The 23,874-nt window shown below is 36.5% G+C and overlaps 1 protein-coding gene across 1 annotated transcript; it reads left to right on the top strand.

Moving 5' to 3' along the window:
- The first annotated feature begins 9,145 nt into the window (after positions 1-9,145).
- Positions 9,146-23,661, top strand: LOC131897930 (vomeronasal type-2 receptor 116-like). Its single transcript, XM_059248963.1, has 7 exons — positions 9,146-9,160; positions 9,781-9,944; positions 15,162-15,453; positions 15,812-16,615; positions 17,360-17,587; positions 18,719-18,842; positions 22,733-23,661. The coding sequence occupies exons 1-7, from the start codon at positions 9,146-9,148 to the stop codon at positions 23,659-23,661; spliced, it is 2,556 nt and encodes an 851-aa protein (XP_059104946.1).
- Positions 23,662-23,874: the final 213 nt, after the last annotated feature.

Raw genomic sequence — 23,874 nt, 5'->3', positions numbered from 1 at the left:
GCCCACAGTCAGGACAAATCTCTATCACCCGCCAGTCCCACAGCCGCTCAGACCCAACCAAGTAAACACAGAGACTTATATTGCTTACAAACTGTATGGCCGTGCCAGGCTTCTTGCTAACTGTTCTTATATCTTAAATTAACCCATTTCTATAAATCTATACCTTGCCACGTGGCTCGTGGCTTACCAGCATCTTCACATGCTGCTTGTCATGATGGCGGCTGGCAGTCTCTCCTTCTGCCTTCCTGTTCTTTCTTTTCTCCTCTCTGTTAGTCCCGCCTATACTTCCTGCCTAGCCACTGGGCAATCAGTGTTTTATTTATTGATCAATCAGAGCAACACATTTGCCATACAGAACATCCCACAGCAGAAAGTACTTAAGCAAACTCATCAATGATCTAATTAAAAATAAATAAATTAATGCTAAATCAGAGACACAGTAACTCAAGAATGACAGTTTCTAAGATTTCTCTATCACAATGTCCATTTTTCTCCTATTTCCACAATTTTCAATAAAGTATAATGAAAATATTACAGGTTTTGATGTCTATTCACATGCTGATAAATGAATTGTAATTGCATATAACAAATCCAGAGGATATGAGAAGTTTCTTGTGATAATATGAATTAACTGGTTTCAGATACTAGTAAAAAAATAATAAAAAATAATGTCAGAAATTCCATTTTCATGCTGAGTTACCCAGTTCATTTTTCTTTTTTTATTTTATAATTTAATTTAATTTTACATATCAGCCACGGATTCCCTTACTCTCCCCCCCCCATCTTTCCCCCAGCCCACCCCACATTCCCATCTCCTCCAGGGCAAAGACTCCCCTGATGATTGAGTTCAACCTGGTAGATTCAGTCCAGGCAGGTCCAGTCCCCTCCTCCCAAGCTGAGCCTCATTTTTCTTAAAATGAGTTGTACCAGACCACCTGTCTATAAACTGGTAAAGTAGCAATGACATTCTGGTAAAATAAAAATAATGAACCAAATCTGAGTGTCAAAGCATGAGATATTTTTTGTTGCGCAACTCTAGATCACAGGAACTCAAACTGATTGTTTCCATAGGCCTGATTGTTCTCTGAGCTTTTGACAAAGAAATGACATTTTACCCTCTGAATGTCAAGAAGTAAAGACTCTGAAGTCCTGGCATCAATGTTCTCCATCTTGTCCATGCCATGGGAGATTTTGTATGATATAGAGTTCCAACCACATCAGATCCACACATAATGACCTTGTCCACATTGATCATCTCTGTAAACAAACCATTTCCCAAAAGAAGTCACAAGGTATTGGGACATAGAAGTTCAATAGATCCTTTGTGGAGATGCCAGTCTAGAGTCATCTATAACTTTGTTCAAGATAAGGAAAATGTAGTTCAGTGTGAAAGTCAGTAAATGCTTTTGTTGTCTTCAGAAGGGAGAACCTCTGCTCCTCTATACACTGCAGATGTGTATTGGACACGTGTGATCGTGCTCAGATTAAGAGCTACCTGGAATAATCAACTATGTCACTTAGGTTGTATAAACAAATAGAAGTAATACTTTTCATCATACCATGAATTTACATGGAGTGTGGCTGAGGTGTTAAGCATGCATTTTTGTGTAGAATCCTTGAAACTCTGAATAATTCACACTCCATAATTTTCTTTATTTCAAATATTCAGAATTAATTTCTGACTGCTGAAAAAATTAGTTATTTTGGTTATTTAAAATAAAGATATTGTGGGTTTTTTTTTTTGGTTTTTCAAAACAGGATTTCTCTGTGTAGCTTTGCGCCTTCGTGGAACTCACAGCCTTGAACTCACAGAGATCCACCTGCCTCTGCCTCCCGAGTGCTGGGATTAAAGGCATGCACCACCACCACCAGGCCAAGATACTGTGTTTTTAAGAGCAGTATAAAGATTAATGATTTGGAGAAAAAATCCTGGTTAACATACCACATATAATGTTTCTATTTTCTCCTGTATAGACATATTGCATTATCAGGGAATACAGCACAATTGTTTAAGCAATCTTGATGCACCATTTTCAGTGAAGGTCCTCATTTACATAATGACTGACATTTTTTGTTTGATATGGTTGTTTTACACTTAAATTATTGTGAATATAATTACACTAAATTTTAGTTTAGGGCTACAGGATAGCACATACTATTTTCTGTGCTTTGAATTCAACTTACTATAGAAATTTCAGGATGCTTTTCTTGAGTGTTGTGTACAACATGATGTATTGGACATACTTCTCAGCTATCATGTTTTATGGAGGCAAGTGAGAGGTTTCTCACAATACCACATATTCAAGGAAAAACCCAAAAAGAAATGGAGCCTGCTCTCTGGTTTGCGGAGAAATCAGAAATCAATGTGAATGAAGGATTCACCGAGAAAAGATGACAAAATTGCACAGATGGTCAAAGTTCAGACTGTTAATAGGAAACCTAATCTCAGCTTTGACGTTAAGTTGCTGATTTGAAATTTATGAATTCAACATGACTACTGATATCCCCAGGATTAAGACAGACTCTTTTTTGGAGTAATTAGACAGGGATGAAATATTGTTATACAAACGTATGTGATTCATAGAAAGAGATATTTAAAACTCCTCCAGGTCCTGGGAAAGTTAGATTTGCATAAACAGTACTCATTAACAGAGAGTACGTTGGCCCATTAATTTTGATTGAATCATGCCTGGCTTTAGGGTTATCTTTATTTAGCCCAGCAAGGCTTTTTCTAACATATCATCACAAAATAGCATCTTCATTTTATTGAGCCATTTAACATACACAATTTGTTACCTCTCTTTATGTTTTTGAACCCATACATTCTCATTATTTTGGACAGACTTATGGATAGGTTCTTTACGCCTGTACTTTCATAATTTCCACTTGATTCACTAAAGTTGATCAGAAAGGTTGGATTTCATTGTTCCCTGTATGTACATCTGATGTCCAGCAAAAGAAAACCTCAGCATTCTTCTGTCAGTAGGTTTTCTTCCCTGTTTTCCTACAGACTTTCTGAGTGCAAGAGACACCTTGCTGCATGGAAAAATCATTAAAAAGGGTTACTCTTTACCATAGGCATCCAAATACCAAAAAAACAACATAGACAAGAGAATTATGGGAGGAACTTCCCATGTATCAAGAGACACAATCATAGACCAGAAAATATTGAAAAAAATCAATATTTACCTACGATTTTATGAAGTAGAATTATAGTTGTTTCACCTTTGACATTTTTATGATGAACTTGAGCTGCATTGGATAGAAAGGATTGGCTAAATACCATTGCATCATTAATACACACCTTATAAACACCTCAAAATCTTTGAGTAAAAGCATTTTATGAAACATAGCATATTTTATATAAAATGGAATGATTGTGAGATAATTTCTTTTGAGAAGGAGAGGATATTGCAGTTTCCGTTCTTGCAATATTACAGGGGTATAAAGTTACCCACACTTGTGTTCACAGCACATCTGGATACTGAAGTGGAGGGAACATTATTTCCAGGTCAAGAGGTGCACAGTAGCTGAAACCTATATCAAAACACATTCAAGGAACATAAATAGTCACAAGGTAACTATAACCAGAGAGTGGGATAATGGGCATAGAGACACAATGCTGAAAAGGATAGAACTAAAGATAATTCCTCATCAGTAATATTTATGTGACTAATGAGATTATTTACATAATCATTTGGATATTTTGGATAGCTATTATCTCTTTGAACATTTCCATGATTTCAAGTGGCTCATTATTCATTTGTTTTGTACAGTTACCCTGACCCACAATAGGCAAAATATGATTTCAATATTTTGTTTTTTAATATATTGAGTTGGACAATTCAAAGCAGGAAAGAAGTACCTAGGTTATGGATGCTTTGTACGCATTAGATACATGATAAGTTCATAAACATGTGAAGTACATACACTGCAGGTAATCTGAAGCATTAAATTTAAACCATGCAAGATTCTAATTCAAGGGAGTACTATACAACAGAATATGGTAAAATAAGAGACAAAACCACAATGGATCAAATTGAAATAATAGTTATGGGCTAATTTAAGATATAGAGCTAGCTAGCTAGAAGCTTGAGCCATGGCCATGCAGTTTTAATTAATATAAGCCTCTGTGTGTTTACTTGTGGGATGACAGTGAGAGAGCTTTGTTTTACTCCATGGAGATCCTAAATATTTCCATTGTGCACAGTGCATGTTTTCTGTATAGAGATATTAATCTCTTTACCAAAAACAGGAGCTTTGCAACAACTTTGCCTGCATCTTTAATTCACCAAGTTTAACCAAAGATCAAGGCATTCCTTATTTATTTTTATTAGTTCCTTGTGAATTTTGTTAGTAGATTTTGATGATTTTTCCCCACAATCTAGGGACTCTAGATTTAACCCCTATATTCATCAGCTTAACTTTCTGCCCTAAGTTTCAAACATGAAGTACGTAAGACTTCTCCATATATGTCTGGATTCTTTGTTAATTCCCTGGAATACAGTAGAGATATCAGAGATATTTTGCTTAAGAAATTTTGTATTTCTTCTTGGTAAGCATGTATCAAATGTCAAAAGCCTGTAATTTCTCAGTGAGTGGTAGGTCTTCCTTGCGATCTCCCATCTTAATACAGGGATTTAGTCCTCTCTTTGGTTGCAATAGTCCTGTGCATATTGTCACACTTAATGGGAGTTCATATGTTCAAGTGCCTTCTTGTGCACCAAGAAACTGTTTCCTTAGAGTAAATCAAAACCACTGACTCTGACAATCTTTCCACTCTTTCACAATGATCCAGAACTCCTTGTAGGAGTTGATGTGAAGTAAATGTCCCACATAAGACTGATCATTCTCCATACTTACAGAATATACATTGCTCAATTTTTGTCTCTGTATTAGTTATTATCTGCTCCAAAAAGAAGCTTCTTTCCATGCTAGTTAAGTCTGAGATCACTATTTTTGCAGTTTGGAATGTAACACTTATTTGTTTGGAAAATAAATACTTGAGTATAATGGAGATCACATTGTAAAAATAAATGTGGAAATCAGAAGCTTAAAGAGAATAAGTAATATTCTCTTAAAGAGAATAGTGTTGGGTTCACTTGTGTTGTGTTAAGTAATTGAAAATACAATGCATGAAGTCATGAGTTAGTATTGTGAGATATTTTGATCACACTCTGACACTCCTGAGACTACCCAATAAAGTTATACCTTGAATCAAGGGGTGGAACCAGGGGCTAGCTGAGTGGAATTGTCCTTGGATGAGCCAGCAATTTGGATAGAGAAGATGGACAGGAAGGAAAGTGCCAGGACCAGAGTTTGCATATGCTACTGGTTTTAGGATGAGAGAAGAGACACCAGGAATCAGAACAAGCAAGACATGAAGAAGAGAGGTAACAGCCAGAAACTATGTGGAAGTATGTAGATTAGTAGAAATGGGTTTAATTTAAGGTATAAGAACTAGTTAGGATAAGCCTAAGTTATAGGCTGAACTTTCATAATTAATGAATCTCTGTGTTATTATCTAGGGGCTGGTGGACTGACTAGAATGTACTGTTACATGGTGGCTTATTTTTGCTCAGTGAATCAATTTGGATATATCTCCAGAGATTCACCCAGCATTTTGCACATCATGATTCAAGAACCTGAAAATAATCCTTCACAAATACAGATGATAAAGTGTTGGCTTCATATCTCCCTTTGCTGTGACATCTTTTCTGCCTAGTTGATCATGAGCTACATGCAATGGCACTGTTAGTATTTTTGATATTTAATTGAGGGATGGGTATAACCTGATTACAATAATATTCTGTTTTATGGTTTTTGCTTACCATTTGTTTTTCCAGCCTGTGGTATTTTGATGACGTGTCTCTCACCTATTCAAATTAACTTTTGAAAGTGTCTGGACTTTGGGCCTTTTGTCAAAACTGTGATGGGGTTCAAATTGAGTGTCTTCTGTATTCAATCACATCCTGTGCTACTTTCTTCAATATCCTTTTCTTTGGGTCTTAGCTTCACATCTTCAGATATGAATCCATGACCTGGAGCAATTGAGAAATCAGGAAAAGAGAAAGCAACCACAGCAGGGTGTGTGTGTTGGGGGGGGAATGAAGAGGAAGAGCAGTACACCAGTGATCTGAATGGGAAATGACAAAATGGGATGGGGTGACTTTAGTTGGGATAGGGAGGGAGGTAAATACAGAAGGGGGAAGAAGGGAGGCAAAATGACAGGAAATGTGACAAATTCAATAAGAATCACACTATTAACTTTCTATATAAATATACCTAAAATGCATGTAAGTCAATACATAAATATCTATAAATAGTTTATTTGTGAAGTTTCCATCTGACTGAACGCTTCTCTGAAGAGCAATAGAGCACCTAACCAAATGTTAACACCTGTTGTGGGATACAAATTTCTGAGTTTTTTCCAGTGTTGTCCAAGAAACTTGTAAAATACCAGAATTTAAGCTCCTACTGCCAGAAAGACATCTAATTTAGAAATAATACACAGAGACCCCAAGTTAACACTATTCTAAAAATCTCCCCCAAATCTTGCTTCTGTATAAGAGATGTTGTTATTTAAAGTTCAAAAGGAGAAATGGTAAGTAAGGAATTCTGATTGCAGAAGAAATAGTCTCCCCTAGAGTAGAGTGCACAGTTTTAAAAAACGAACTGGAAACAGGACACATTTAAAATGGAAGGAAGTGGTTTGAATGAGGCAGAAGGGTACAGCAAGGATATCTAGAAGTTAGAAAATGGGAAGGAGAAAAAAAAAAACTAACCTCCTGCAGAAATATTCTAAGTGAACTCATTACTTTATAAGCTAATTAAAATACAATGTAGTCTAAGGTGGGGTCTTCATTTATTGTGGTATCTATTTCCTTGCTCTCCTACTCTGTCCCTGTTCCAGCTCACACCTCCCATTTCCTTATGTTCTCATCCCCCATCCCTTGCCCTCCATTACCCACCCTCACCCCATTTGCTCCTGTAGATTTCCATCTATTTCTCTTTTGCTGGGCTCTCTATGCATCCCTGTTAGGGTCCTCCTTGTTAACTATCTACTCTGGAGCTATGGTTGTAGTCTGGTTATCCTTTGCTTTACATCTAGTATCCAATTATGAATGAGTATATACACCTGATACTACTTGCAATAGTCAAGCGGGTGCCTGAACTGGCCTACTCCATTAATCAGATTAGTGAATACCCTAAGTGTCATCATAGAGTCTTCAACTAGTAACTGATGGAAGCAGATGCAGAGATCCATAGTGGGGCACCAGGCCAAGCTGCAGGTGTCCAATTGATAAGAGAGAGGAGGGATTGTATAAGCAAGGGACATGAAGATCATAATTGGAAAATGTACAGAGATGGCCAGCCAAACTAGTGGAAAATCATGGACTGTGGACCAATAGATGTGGAGCCTTCATGGGACTGGACTAGGCCCTCTGGATAGGTGAGACAGTTGTTTAGCTTGAACTGTTTGGGGAGCCCCCACACAGTGGGTTCAGTATCTGTCCCTGGTACATGTGTGAGGTTTTTGGAGTCCAGTGCTTGTGGTGGGACACCTTGTGCGGCCTTGGTGTGGTGGGGAGGGGCTTGGACCTGCCTTAACTGAATAAACCAGGAACTGTTCACTACCCATGGGAGACCTTGCTTTGGAGGAGGTAGAAATGGGGGGTGGGTTGAGAGGGAAGGCTGGAGGGTGGGAGCAGGGAGGAAAGAGGGATCTGTGATTGGTATGTAAAATGAATAAAAAATTTCTTAATAATAGAAATTTAAAAAATAAAAAGTAATGTGGACTCAGATACAGCCTGACTCAAGGTCATTTTTCTGCATCTCAGTTTTTATGATCTCTCTGATATCAATGTCCACTTTGTTCAATTTCCACATTTTTCTCCCCACTCTAATGATAAGGTAAGGTGTTTTGATTTCCATCCTACTGACATATGAATTGTAAATTAAACTTTCATGTGGCAGATCACAGGAGGGGATCATAAGTCCTAGTGATAATATGAAATCCCAAGTATCAGACAATAAAATAAAACTGAGAACAAATATGTGGCAGTCATATAGAAAAACTGTATGGCTTGTTCTGAGTTACCAAGGAGACTGTTTGCTGAAAAAGATTTGAACCAGCCCACCCATCTATATACATAGTGCGTTTTTCTGTTGATGCTATAAAATGGAACCAAATATGAGTGTTTTAACACATGAGAACTATATTCTCCCACAACCTGAAACACAGAAATTCAAGCTGAAGGTTTCCCTGGGTCTGCTGATACTTTGACCATCTGAATAAAAGTGACTAGGTTTCCCTGAGAGTCAGATCATGATGTCTCAGCAGTTCTCGTTTCCATGTTCTCCATCTTGGCAATTGGTCTTTCCAGCCATATGAGGTCCAACAATAACGACTTTATCCACACTGATAACCTCATGAAATTACACATTTTCAATCTAAAGTCATATGTATCAGTGTTTAGAGGCTTACCAGAGCCATCTGGGAGACAAAAATCTAGAGTCATATATAACCTTTTACAAGATAATGAAACTGTAGGCCCCTGTGACACTCAGTAAATGTAATTGTTTTCAGAACTTGCTCCTTTATTCAGAGATGAATGTTGAAGTGTGTGGCAGTACTCAGGTTAGAAACTAGCTGCTATATTCAACTTAGCCACTAAGGTTGTATAAAGTAAGAGAATGGAACCTATGTGAATTTATGGCTAACATGTTGGGTATATTAGCACACGTGAAATTAAATTTACAATCATGGCACTTTCTACTCCTAAGATTAACTTCATTTAAAGTATTAAGAATGAACACTTTATACATGATGTATGGCGTATATAAGCTCTTGTTTATTTGCTTATTTATTTAGGGAAAATGGAAGGGTTATATTCAATACTTCACATTAAAGAAAACATAAATAGTGTCTGGATCTTTTCTCTGGATGTAGGGAGTGATTGGGAGTTTATATTAAAGGAATGATTCAACATAGAAAAAACAAACAAAGCACAGTAAGTCTGAGTTAAAAAAGTAAATAGAAAACATAATCTCACCATTGAGTGAGCCATTAATTTGGAATTAGTGAATTCATTCTATCAGTTTCTCAGGGTTGGTACAGAGAACTTCTGAAGTATAGGGGGATATGGAAGAAAGTTTGGTATGCAGACATGCAAGGTTTGTAGAAAAAGTGTTTTTAGATTCCCCCACGCCATTGACAAGAAAGATTGGCATAGGGAATAATCAGTTTTAAAAAGTAGGATGTCCTACTGATTTTCACTGAGCTATATCTGGTTAGGATATTTTCCAGAATGTTTTCCTTCTCATCTCCCCTGGCATCCTCCCTTGCAAGTTCTTTGCATCATCCTGAGTCACTGTCTCATGTAACTTTTGTGATAATGTTCTTGCCAAGTCCATTCAAGAGGAGTCATCACTGGAGTCTTGCTGTTCTGTCTTTCTAGATGAAGTCATGGGGCCTGTGGATAAAGAAGATCCCAAATGAGTTTTGAAACTTGTTTTTATCTTGGGTGCAGGGTCTCAGATGGGAAATCTCAGAGAAGAAAATTGTCCAAAATTCTCCATGGAGTGTAGAAGTGGCTTGTCAAAAATATCTGTGATTAGAGTGATGATGTCAGTCACCAAAACTAGTACAAACTCTTGTACTCACAAATACTTGAGCTCTATAAGTAGCTGCTGAACACATTGGAATCTGTGTTACACTGTGGTAGACATTTCTATTTTATGATGTGCTCTTGGATTTTTCTTTTCTTGCTCCTGCAGACTCTTGTTACTCTTCACTCCTTTGGTGCTTTTCAGTGCAATTTAAAGTCACTGAGTCCTTTACATAGTGATGGGAATGTGACGATTGCTGCACTTTTTTCACTTTTTAATTATTACTGCATGAATATGTATGATTCTAGATGTGAAGATGAAAAGCCAATAGAGTAAGTGCTTTTAAAATTTATTCCTTTTTCAGAATTCAGATTTCATTGTCCTCAACTAAGTTTGTATTCACATGAATTTAACTTTCATTTCTCATCCTGGTATTCCCTCTCCTGTATACACAGAACTCTTTTCCAGGTGTGTCTTCCTCCTGTTCCATTTTTTCATCTCTCAAAGAAAGAAGAGTTTGTTTTAATTCATGTTATTTAGTACATTTGGTACTCTGAATCTCTCTGCATTCCTCTGCCTTGCCTTTCGTTGTTCATGGGTAGGACATTTTCAATGCTTTCTCCACAGAGACAATGATTTTCAAAAGCTGACATGTTGTTTTAGGCAGTTGTTAAAGTGTAGTTTTTTTCCTTTGAGAATATATAATGCTATGAATTGCAGTGACTACAGAGTCTTCCTATGATGATAGAGTGACAGGGACTGCCTGTGCTAGCTGCTGCTGTTTTGGAAGTCAGAATATGAGATCTTGGTTTTGGGACCTCATCTGTTAAAATGATTTAAAAATGAAATACAATTTTTGTGTCTAATTCTGATTAGTAATCTTTTAGATTCTGTCAGTTTTGCACCATACTCTCCACTTCATTCCAGTTTTTCTAATTATTTACATCTGGTATGGGTATGTTCTGCAAGACACATAGATATTGTTGGTGACCTCTGCTGGTTGTATCTTAGTTTGATGCCAGTTGGATTAGAGGCCATGGCAGACAAGTTGCTAGCATTGAGTAGACTCTGCTGGAGAGAAATGTCTAAGTAGAATTCTTTGTGAAGGATGTGGGATTTATTTTATTCCATGCAGATATGTCTGTAGCCATAGAATCTACTTATTAAGGTCGGATAGGGAGGAAGATAGCTTGCATTCAATTTAGAACAAAACCCTGTAAAATGAAATGCAGAAACCAGGTACAGGTGAAGAGTCAGCAGATAGACAATTAAGAAAGAAGATACATTTAGGTCGTGGTGATATAATTGTGTTTCTGTTGAAACCTGGATGCAATGCTAATTCATCAGTCCTGGGGATATAGAGCAGGAAAATGATCAGGGAGGAAAAGTTGATAGATATAAGTATATATTGACAGCTTAGTCTGAAATAGACACAGCAAATGTGGTGACGGAAATCCATTTACAGGAGTGTGCCTATGCGCCCTTATGTGGAATGTGGGTTTCTTTTGTATTTTCCTCTCATACTTGATTTTCCTCACATTTTGATTATATACACACAGGTATTTTTTTTCTGATAATAGTAAGAAAAAGTACATGGAATGTGTGGCCAGGAATATATTCATCATATTAATATTTTTGTGTCTTAATTTCTAATTTTATTTTACTTTCATGCAGTCTTAATTTTAAAAATAATATATATATATATATATATATACATACATATATATTACAAGGAAGTATTTCCTTTCAGATTAATGTATATTAATTCATATGAGCAGGATGGCTAGTTTCTTTGTCAGGTACATTTTTTAATGTATTTTATGAGTGGACCACAATATCCCCTAAGAGACTCCAAACAGAGAATCTCTCTACTCATCTATGAGCATCATTTTTTAATGTTCACTTAAAGGTAAAGCTGACATGAGAAGTCACTATGGCATTTGAACAATACAATTACAAGTAGATCTGTTGTGTTCAGATCCTGAAACATGCAACCTCCTCTCCCATCGGATGATCCCTCCTTGTTACTTAGCTTCTGTGTGTCTGTTAATTGTAGTGTAGTTCTCATTTACAGCTAATATCCACTTATAAGTGAGTACATACCATGTTTATGTTTCTGAGTCCAGGTTAACTCACTCAGGATGACCTTTTCTGGTTCCATCCATTTGCCACCAAATTTCATGATGTTATTGTTTTTAAAAGCTGAGTAATACTCCATTGTGTTAATGTGCCACAATTTCTTCATACACTCACCAGTTGAAAGGCATCTAGGTTGTTTCTAGTTCATGGCTACTAGAAATAAAGCTGCTACGAACACAGTTGGACAAAACCATTGTGATATGGTAGAGCATCCTTTGGGTGTATTTTCCAGGAGTAGTATAGCTGGGTCTTGATCTATGTCTATATTTAATTTCCTGAGAAACCAACATATTGATTTCCAAAGTGGCTGCTCAAGTTTTCACTCCCACCATTATTGTAGGAGTGTTCCCCTAGCTCCACATTCTCACCACCATGAGCTGTCACTTGAATTTTTGATCTTAGCCATTCTGAAATGTGTAAGATGGAAGACCAGTGTTCTTTTTATTTGCGTTTGCCTGATGGCTAAGGATGTTGAACATTTCTTTAAGCGATTCTCGGCCATTTGAGATTCTTCTGTTGAGAACCTCTGTTTAGGTCTGTACCCCATTTTTTTAATTGGATTATTTGGTTTCTTAATGTTTAGTTTCCTGATTTTAGTATATTTTGGATATCAGCCCTCTGTCAGATATGGAGTTGGTTAAGATCTTTTCCCATTCTGTAGACTGCTGTTTTGTCCTTTTGACAGTGTCCTTTGCCTTACAGAAGGTTTTCAGTTTCATGGAGAATATATTCCTTGATAGTTTGGACTTCATAATGTTTCTAATTAGGTGCTCTCTTCCCAATAAATGTATTTCATGTTACAGGACAAAGATTTGCTTTGTGGTTATTCTAAAATTTCTCACAATTCCTTTCAAGTAGGTTTGTATTTCTTTTTGTGAAAATAAAAATATGAATTTCAAGATTGATCAAAAGCTTTCCATTTTTGATGTCACTATTCATTTTTTTCATGTATACCACAGTCTACAAGTATAAGTACTTCAATTCTTCTATTCCATTTACCCTCATTAATAATGTGATCTGCATGTCATTTTTTGTTCCCTGAAATATCAATGGATTAACCACCCATTAATTTTTCCAGTCTTTCATATTATTCTTTTAAGTGAATTTCTAACATTCTATCTCCTTTGTTTTTTCAGTGGAAATCATGAGAATTGAAAAACATTCAGAAATCCATAGTGGACATTTTGTTCTTTTTCTCTTTCTGCTCATGTATCTGTGTAACTTGAAACATTATTGCTCTATACTAATTACTGGAAACAATCAATGCGTAATTTTTGTTTTTTAGTTTTACATTTACTTGATGATCAGTGATGTTAAAAACTTTGTAGGTGCTAGCTGTATGAGTTTTTCTTTGGTACAAGATTAGTTCATGTCATTACCGATTTGTTGGTTGGAGGATGTGTTACCTTAGTTTAAAACTCCTTCAGTTAACTGAAAAAAGTTGACATTAGTCCAAGAACTAAAGAACAAATGGATGGTGTTTTCTCCCATTATACGGTGTTGTGATGATAGTTTTCTTTGGTGTAGAGAATACTGTTTTGTAGTTCCATATTCATTTTGTGTGATTCCTTTTTTGATATCTCAGGCTAATTTGTATAACATTGGCATTCTCTTCAGTAAGTTCTTGCCTACACTAATGTCTTGACAATTATTAGGTGTGTATTTTTCTATCACATTCAGTGTTTCATGTTTTAAGCTAACGACTATGATCATTTTGAATTGATTCCTATCCAAGTTGTAGGATAATGGTTCCTTTTCACTCTACTGTGTGTTGATACCCAGCCTGTCAGCTGCCTTTGTTGTATAGGAGCTTTGTCCACAACTCTTCATTTTCCTCCTTGCCTAAAAAATGTTTGGCTGTACCATTGATGTGTAAATGTAATTACAACTATCTAGAAGTACAAGCTTACCTCAGTATAATCATTGTCATCAAGAAATCTAACCATGTATATTTGAAAGTCTGTTGGCAAACAGAAATCATTATTTGATATTTGTGTGCATTAAGATGTACAGAGATATTAGGGAAATTGTTTTGGAGGCTCATCACATTATTAAAATAGAAATAAAATGACATATGAAACAGTAATTCCACTTCTGGCCTCCAGAAAACTCTACATTCAGTCATGGAGATTTTCTATCACTATGAATAACATTCTTATCATTTTTTTGCTTTTAGTTATTGTTTGGTTTTGTAATTTAAATACATTTTTTAATCTTATTTTTATTTAATTTTTCAGTATAAAATTAAAATTATTGTAATATGTTTATATAACTAGACACACATTTCTACAAAATATTAACCATTTCTTCTGATATTTTCTCCATTGTCATATATTAAATGGGTATGGGGATCCCATTGAACTCAATGGGACTGTGACATATAATAGTGGCCACCATTTTGGACTGTCCAAAGTGGTCACGTGTACCAAGATGGTGTAGAAGTCTCATGACATATGCATTCTTTATCATACCATTAGCAATGCTAGCAGCCAAGTTACATAGTTGCTTCCATTTGATGAGGATTCACAAGTCATGTGTTCAATAAACCAGGTCATATTTTCTGTTCAAAATGAACTCAGCTTCAGAGTAATATAATTACATCTATTATCAGGGCTTTCAAAGTTGTTGTGTAATTCACTTTGTGGGGAAGGTAAGAATATAGTGAAAGAATAAAGAAAGAGGCAGGCAACAGAGGAAATTAAAACAAATAGCACAAAGTACACAAGAGGATTTAAGTCATGACTGTAGGCTGTTAAACTACAGGAAACTCAGTTGGTCATTCTGTTCTTCATTGTATGGCTCTTAGAAAGGAGAGGGGGATGGCAATTGGAGAGAGGAAGGTTGTTCAAAGAGATGTGCATGGGTGTGGGAAGCCATAACCCCTGCCAGGTTCATATCCAAGATTGCTTGGGGTTGATGCATGTGACACAGGCAGACATCCCCATAAGCATCATTGGTCCTTAATCAGAAGAACTAAAGGCTGCAGTCTCCATCTGTATACAGTCAGAGTGAATGTGGTGTGGGAGCCTGGAGTTCTTATAGTACAGAACAAGGGAAACTTAAAGGATGGAAGTGTCCCTCTCCTGGTTATTTCACTAAAGCATCAAAGAATTATGTTTGTGTTTTCCCATACTAGAGATTCCAAGGTTTATATCACTTCAGGTCAATGTTCCAGTCCAGAAATTTTAGATATACCTGAGGCTTTTAGTTAATTAAAATATCACTAACCATATATACCATGACATTGAAACTATAACCATTACCAGAATGACAAAAAAAAATTGTTTGTAGATATATAATATTGACAGTATAAATGCCATTGTTACTATATCATCAGGATGTGGCCCAACATCCTACAGAAAGATATGATGTGAGTCCCCATCATAAATATTGACAATCTTTCTCTCCAGGTTCAAATTGAGGAGCTACCAGGTTTCTTTGGCCTTCATATTTGCCATTGAGGAGATCAACAGGAACACTCATATTTTACCCAACACATCTCTAGGATTTGAGCTATATAATGCCATAGACAGTCACCTGAATATTCTGGAGGAAACTTTACTTTTCCTCACAGGAATGAGAATAAATATCCCCAATTACACATGTAGAAGGGAGAAAAAGGCTGCTGCTTTACTTACAGGAACAGCATGGGAAACGTCTATACAAATTGGGAGACTACTGAATCTTTACAAATATCCACAGGTGAGGTACATGGCTGTGAGGGAACAAGACACTCATATTAAACTGGAGACATTTCAGGTGTTTTCAAATGTAAAGAAGTGAGGCTGTGACATGGGAGAATAAATCAGGCATTTGTTTATATGTCCTCATATACTTTGCTTACGATAGAGAAGAGTAAGTGTTTGCAACCTATAGTCAGTGTTTAGAAAACTCTGTGTCTTGTGAGGAATTCTTCATAAATGTCTTCAGAAAAAGAATGGGAGTTTAAAATACCATTAGCAGAAGTTAGTCTATACCATTCCAAAGTGTCAACTCAGGTTTAAGACTGTGTTCTATGTCAATCTTTTCACTCTTGTTTCCTATTTGAAATTTTCTTTAGATTACCTTTGGGCGATTTGACACTATCCTAAGTGACAGAGGCCAGTTTTCTTCTCTTTACCAGACAGCACCCAGGGACATATTTCTGTCACATGGCATTGTGATTTTGATGGTTCATTTCAGCTGGACCTGGGTGGGACTGGTTCTCATAGATGACCACAATGCGGCTGAGATTCTATCCAACTTGAGAGGAGAGATGGATAAAAACAGAGTGTGTGTAGCTTTTGTAGAAATGATTCCATTCAACTGGATTACCTCTGACTTTAAATCCAGAACAAGGCATCCACAGATCCTGAAATCATCTGCAAATGTGGTTATCATTTATGATGTCACTAAATCTTTATATGGTATAATAATATATATAACTATACATCCAATTACTTGGAAAGTCTGGATCATAAAGTCACAACGGGATGTAACTACTGATATTCCTTATTTCATATTTGATCCATTCCATGGTAGTCTCATTTTTGGACAACACCATGCTGAGATTTCTAATTTTAGGAAGTTTATCCAGACATACAACCCTTCCAAATATCCGGGAGATCATATCCTTGCTCTTCTTTGGAACACATATTTCAATTGCTCTTTTTCTGGACCTGATTGTAAAAGTTTGATTGACTGTCTACCCAATGCTTCTTTGGAAATGTTGCCTGGAAATGCTTTGGAAATGGACATGAGTGAAGAGAGTTACAATGTATATAATTCTGTATATGCTGTGGCTCACAGTCTCCATGAGATGAATGTCAAGCAAGTAGAAACCCACCATCATAGCAATGGGGAGGTAAATACCTACCCTTGGGAGGTAATTTCTCTTCCTGTATATTTTATACATAGCCCTGTGACATACTGAGGTTTCTAAAGAACACAATACATGATTGTATACAGTGGCAGGTTTTACAAAAACACCTGAGAGACTGTTTAAAATTCATCATCCAGAAGTCATTGCAGACACATGTGTTATTGTTCATGATGAATGGGTGTTAATAAGAATATTTAAATGTGTGTATCTCATCATCCACTTCATGTTACAATTAACATCAGAATCTTGCTATCCTCAATTGAAACCTCATTATTTTTAAGCAGATTTCAGAACAGAAATAGGAGAATTAGATCCTAAAACATCAAATGCTATTAGATCCTTAAAGTTTAAATTCTGAATCTATGGTTATCATTCCTAACTGACCTTTTTATTACATTTTGGACATAAACACCCCAATTTACAAACTGAAACTTTGAGTAGATTACTTAAATATTTGGATGTGGCTAACACTTCAAGGTTTTGGAATTTGCTTGAATCAACATTCATGGAGTAAATCTTTTTGTTTTTCTACTTGTTATTGTGTAAGCATTGTGAATTCTTTGTTTTGAAATAACAGTCTAGAAACATGATATATTCAATTTTAGTCTTCATCCATTAAAATGTTGATAGCTTGGTATAGCTTGCAATTAACGTCATGGATTTAGGACAATGAGACCTGTACCTTCATTAGATTCTATTGAACCTTTCTGGGAATAAATTCATCATAAAGTTCTGCATCTCTTTTAGCTACACTCTTATCTCAAGAATATCTATTTCAAAAATGGTGCTGAAAAACTTATGCTTTTGGATTCACAAAGGAAATTAGATGCAGAATATGATATTTTCAACCTCTGGAATTTTCCAGATGGTCTCAGACAAAAGATAAAAGTTGGAACATTTTCACCAAATGCTCCACAGGGACAAGAACTGTTTCTGTCTGACCATATGATACAGTGGGCTATAGGATTTACAGAGGTGGGCTGGATCTTATCTTATTGTTTTGATCCTTAGTCAATAGACATTTGTTTGTGGATGTAATGATTGTTGGTTCCTTACTCAATGCCCATCTGCATGCCCAAAACTACTGTCATTTGAGAAAGTTTTTGTTGCCTAATACAACATGTGATTGTTTATTTTTCCATACTTTTATCTTTGGACACATATTTCCAATAATAAATACAGTGTCTATTTATTAAGTTTTCTTTCCTGTCCTGAAACCACTTGACATGAGTAGTAATTTGACTCCCAGATTAGGAAATATCAGGACATGATCATTTTGCTTTCAGGCACCTGGCAATGCATTGTAGCATGGAGGGCACATGTACATGGGTTAATTACACGTCTTCCTGACGAAAAAAGAAGCAATTTGTCAAACAACCAATAAATAAATAAATAAATAAATAAATAAATAAATAAATAAATAAATAGGCTGACATAGCTTAAAAACATTGACTTATTGTTCACACTTGGTGTGAGCAGTTCATTATGACTCAGGCAATCATGTTGGCAGGAAGCTGAGAAAGTGAGTCATGTTGTATCTTCAGTCAGAAAATAGACAGATGTGAACACTCTCTTCACATACTTTTTTCGTTTTTTTTCTTTCTGTCCTTAACTACATCCAATGAAATGGAATATCTAATTATAGAATATGTCTTCCCACTTCAAATACCCTAATATAGATCATCTCTCAAAAGTCACACAGCCTAGTTCATATAGTAACTCTGAGTCCTTTCTAGTAAACAAATGTGAATTAAGCATGACCATTGGGAAACAATGATACTCTCACTCCAGCTGTCAGGAAGTATACAACAAGATCAGGATGGCATTACAGTTGCCCATTTAAACGTGTACTCAGTTAGCAAACTTCTTATTTTGCCCAACCTCTTCTATTTTCACAATTGTTCAGATTTCTATTATCTCTAGACCATTATTTAAACACATTGAACTTCATGTATATACTATATAGAAATTAGAAGCATCAAACCAAGAATGTGCAAAGAATAAGTATAAAAACTTACCATCTCATTGCCAAATATTGAGAAATAATATTTTTTGTTTTAAAACTATACATTCCTGAGTATTTTCTCTTCACTATATAATTCTCAGCTTCCTCGTTCTGTGTGCAGTGAGAGCTGTGTTCCTGGATTCAGGAAATCACCCCAGGAGGGCAAGGCTGCCTGCTGCTATGATTGCACTCATTGTCCAGACAATGAGATTTCCAATGAGACAGGTAAGTGTCAGTCTAACTGGGGTATTCCCCACCTCTCCACAGTGTTCTGCAATTTCTAAGCTGATAAGTTCTGTGAAGGAAAAGTAGAGATAAGTCCTGTAGTTCTTTCACTTAGAAGTAAAAATAATTTGGTTCATTTTATCATCATTTTAAATGGTGCTCAGGCCATTGAATCTCATACTTGATTCATGTATTTGATCCACTGGAGCCATTGTTCCTTTCAGAGAACAACTTTACCAGTCACAGAATAGTCTGCTTCATTTCCCCATGGCATTTAAGACACACACACACACACACACACGCACGCACGCACGCACGCACGCACGCACATGCACATACACGCACAAACACACATATTATAAGTACTCACATCACCAGGGAGGCTACCTGGAAAACAGGACCCCAAGAAAGACACAGGGATCGCCCAATGACAGAGAAATGGAATGAGATCTACATGAACAGCCTGGACATGAGTGGGGGTAGTGAAGGGCGAGGGTCGAGGGAAAGAGAGCTTGGGTGAGTGGGAGATCCCAGCTGGATCAACAACAGAGAGGGAGAACAAGGAATAGGAGACCATGGTAAATGAAGACCACATGAGAATAGGAAGAAACAAACTGCTAGAGAGGCCCACAGAAATCCACAAAGATACCCCCACAACAGACTGCTGGCAATGGTCGAGAGACAGTCCGAACTGACCTACTCTGGTGATGGGATGGCCAAACACCCTAATTGTAGTGCTAGAAACCTCATCCAACTACTGAGGGATCTGGATGCAGAGATCCATGACTAGGCCCCAGGTGGATCTCTGGGAGTCCAATTAGCGAGAATGAGGAGGGTTTATATGAGCGAGAATTGTTGAGACCAAGGTTGGATAAAACACAGAGACAAATAGACAAACGAACGGAAACACATGAAATATGAACCAGTGGCTGAGGGGTCACCAACTGGATCAGGCCCTCTGAGTGGGTGAGACAGTTGATTGGCCTGATCTGTTTGGGAGGCATCCAGGCAGTGGGACCGGGTCCTGTGCTCATTGCATGAGTAGGCTGTTTGAAACCTGGGGCCTATGCAGGGTCCCTTGGCTCGGCCTGGGAGGAGGGGACTGGACCTACCTGGACTGAGTCCACCAGGTTGATCTCAGTCTGTGGGGAAGGCTTTGCCCTGGAGGAGATTGGAATGGGGGGCAGGCTAGGGGGAAGGTGAGGGGGCGGGAGGGGGGAGAACAAGGGAATCTGTGGCTGATATGTAGAACTGAATTGTATTGCAAAATAAAAATTTAAAAAAAAAACAACAACAAAACACACATATTATAAGTACTCAATTTTCTTGCATTTCAAAGCATATTTATTTCATGATTAGCACATATTTAAGGATCAGACCCTTATGCCACTCATTTCATAATTTCAGTCATGGTTCTAGGTTTATCAGATATGTTCAGAAAGATCATATTTGATTTACCTATGCACATGTTTTAATATGTTTTGTCTTTAGGTTCTTTTTCACTTTGTTTTATATGTGAGTGCTTTGCCTGCATGCATGTATGTGCACATGTACTTGCTTAGTTCATATCAAAGTTAGAAGAGGGCTTCAGATCTCCTGGAGGTTGAGGCACAGTTAGCATTGATATTTCTGTGGGCGCTTGCAACTGAAACTAGGTCCTCCTTAGGAGTAATAGTATCCTGAACCACAGAACCATTTATCTACCTTCATCTTTTTGATTTCTAGTATAAATAACATTCAACGTTCCCTTAAAGTGTATCTTTCTTCCCCTTTTTTCTCCATCCCCATATGAGTACTAAAATTTCAAGCTCCTTAACTTCCATGGAGTGGGATGTGCTTCAGTATCATAGATATTAAATATCTAAAACTTGTTGTGGACCAGAATATAACCACTAGGGAAGTATATCAATAACCTATTATGAGAATCTTACATTGAACACAATCATTTTAAATCAGTAGTTGCTATGTATCATGAATTTGAATCTAGATTTGTATCACTTCTGTGTTAATTTGATTAACATAAGCTAAAGAATGTAATAAGTACTTATTGATTCATTATATACAATTGTCTCTGTATTTAAACAAGTTAGTGGAAGCATTACTAAACATAGAAGAGGTAAATTATGGGACAATGCCTTGTGACAACTAGTTGAAATTGCACATCACCACTTCTGTAATGATACTGTTGTGAATAAGTGATACATAAATGCAAACCTGTGGTCTTTTAACAAGGCAGGACACTAAATTTGAAGGACCCTCTTTTCCAGGAATAGGTGGACAAAGTAGAGGAAATTTATGTCAGAATATATCCAAGTACAAGAAAATAGGCATGAGACAGTTGAGAACACTGAATGTGCAAAGCACCCACAGACACAATGTTGAATATGGAGTGGAAACTAAAGAGGATTCCTCAACACTAATGTCTAGTGAGAATTTTCATATATTAATTGGAATACTTTGAGTAACATAATGTTTTTCCTGAACATGCAGATGTTTTAACTTTACTTTATAAAGATAGAAACTTGCAAACTTTTTGGTGGCTTTAATTTGCCTAATTTAAAACATGCATATTGAGACTGACTATACAGATCATCAAAGACTTAATGTGCATATAGGTACTCTGTGTACATTAGGGCCATGGTAAGTTCATGAACATGCTAATTTTATTCATTGGAGGAAACTGAAAACATCAATATCAAATCCTGCATGTTTGTAGTTTAAGGAGACACTTTAAATTACTATAAGAAAGAAGAAACTACAACATAAATGCTAAATATTTAAACATAATGAATCCCTAACCTCAAATCCTATAGAGTGAGGTGTATCTATATTTTAAAATTCATATTTAAATCTTTATTTAATGTGTATCATGACTTATGTACCCTGTGCATTTACAAAATAATATATGGGGTTGCGCAGATGAATCATTCATCATTTGTTAGAAACCAATGAAAATAAACACATGAATTATAGTAGAGACAAATTGCCTCAGGAGTGTGAGCACAAGAGGAAGGCACATCTGGAAGAAACAAATAAAATGCTGATAATGGAATAAAAGATGCTACAGACTCTACCAAAAAGATGAATTCAATAGATTTTTAATTAGAATTTTCAACACCAGTCAAATTGCAAATTCCACTTAAATAAAATTTAAGTATTTTAATTGAAGTATGAAAAGGAAATATTTTAATGAAAATATGTAATAAATAGATTGCCATTTATATCTCTTGAATTCAAGATGAAACTTAGAAATTATAAATGATAAAGTATCATAAAGCTTATTCCATGATCAACTAAGACTAAACCCAGAGTTTCATATCTATCTGTTCAACAGATATTTTCTCCCTGGGAATGATTAAACAGATTCACAAGGAATTTTTTCCATCTTTCAAGAATCTAATAATTCTCATTCCCACAAGAATTATCAGAGAATGAACAGTTTGAAGAATTCAATAAATTCAATGTAAATAGATAAATTTTGATATTAGGACTGAGAAAAACATTAAAAGAAAGACATACCAAAGCATGTAATTTTTATTTAACTCACATGAAGAAACCACACAAGGGAATACAGAAGGAGGTGATTATATGATCAAGTTAGGTTTATGTAATTTAATTCAATAGTTTATGACAATATAAAGAAAAATACAAATTATCACTTAATTGAAAATATATTTAAATATAACAGTGAAAAGGACAGATTTGTCAGTATTGATATAGAATATTGATTAGATATCATTTGGTAATCATCACTATTGAATACTTGTTTACTTGAGTCTGAAACATGAAAAGGAAATGTGGGCAAATGCCAGAGAGCCGGTGCTGGGAAGAGAATTGAGATAAAATGGGAACCTGAGCAGAGACTCACAATACCTTTAATTCCTGAGTAGATATGGATCACTGTGTGAGGTGTCCAGAAAGTCATTATGCAAACACAGAGCAGAGCGAATGCCTCCAGAAAGCAGTGACATTTCTGTCCTATGAAGACACTTTGGGGATGACACTCACCTACTTGGCCCTGGGCTTATCTGCACTAACAGCTGGTGTTCTTGGTGTCTTTGTGAAGTACCACCACACTCCCATTGTCAAGGCCAACAATCAGGCTCTCACTTATATCCTGCTCATCACTCTGATCTTCTGTTTTCTCTGTCCATTGTTATTCATTGGCCATCCCAACACAGCCACCTGTATCCTGCAGCAATACACATTTGCAGTTTTGTTCACTGTGGTTCTCTCCACAGTCTTGGCCAAAACTGTTACTGTGGTTCTGGCTTTCAAGATCACATTTCCAGACAGACTGATGAGGTGGATAATGATATCAAGGGCTCCTAACCTCATCATTCCCGTCTGCACCCTCATCCAGCTTGTGCTCTGTGGAGTTTGGCTGAGCACCGCTCCTCCCTATGTTGACTCAGATGCTTGCTCTGAACACGGCCACATAATTATTATATGCAACAAGGGCTCCACTATTGCCTTCCATTCTGTCCTGGCATACCTCTGCTCCATGGCACTTGGGAGCTACACTTTGGCTTACCTGTCCAGGAACCTGCCTGACACATTCAATGAAGCCAAGTTCATCACTTTCAGCATGTTGGTGTTCTTCAGTGTGTGGGTCACCTTCCTCCCTGTCTACCACAGCACCAAGGGGAAACTCATGGTGGCCATGGAAGTCTTCTCTATCCTGGCTTCCAGTGCAGGCCTCCTAGGTTGCATCTTTCTCCCCAAGTGCCATATTATTTTGTTCAGACCACATAGAAATGTGCTTCATCATGTTAGGAACAAAGGACATTTTAAAGGAAACATCAATTTTACAGCATAGTCCATGTTTTTCTTAATTATATAAAAGTCTTCCATCTTGTTTATCACCAAGGTTTCAGTTGTCACAGATAAAACAGTGATTTAACATTTTATACGTATTGATTTCTTTTATTGATAAAATCCATCTTTATTCTCTCAATTCTAATATTATATACAAATTTCTCTAAATTAGAAAGTTGAATTCATAAAAATTACTGTGCTGTCTATATTATAT

This window comes from Peromyscus eremicus, chromosome 23, assembly GCF_949786415.1.
Source record: "Peromyscus eremicus chromosome 23, PerEre_H2_v1, whole genome shotgun sequence".
NCBI classification, from domain to species: Eukaryota; Metazoa; Chordata; class Mammalia; order Rodentia; family Cricetidae; genus Peromyscus; species Peromyscus eremicus.
The sequence above is the reverse complement of the archived record's forward strand: the minus strand, read 5'-3'. Positions and strand labels throughout refer to the sequence as shown.

What these genes read in the sequence shown, in the direction of transcription:
- LOC131897930 (XM_059248963.1), top strand. An exon ending in ATCTTTACAAATATCCACAG is followed by an intron (nt 15,454 to 15,811) that starts GTGAGGTACATG and finishes AATTTTCTTTAG; the next exon opens with ATTACCTTTGGGCGATTTGA. An exon ending in GGGCTATAGGATTTACAGAG is followed by an intron (nt 17,588 to 18,718) that starts GTGGGCTGGATC and finishes TATAATTCTCAG; the next exon opens with CTTCCTCGTTCTGTGTGCAG.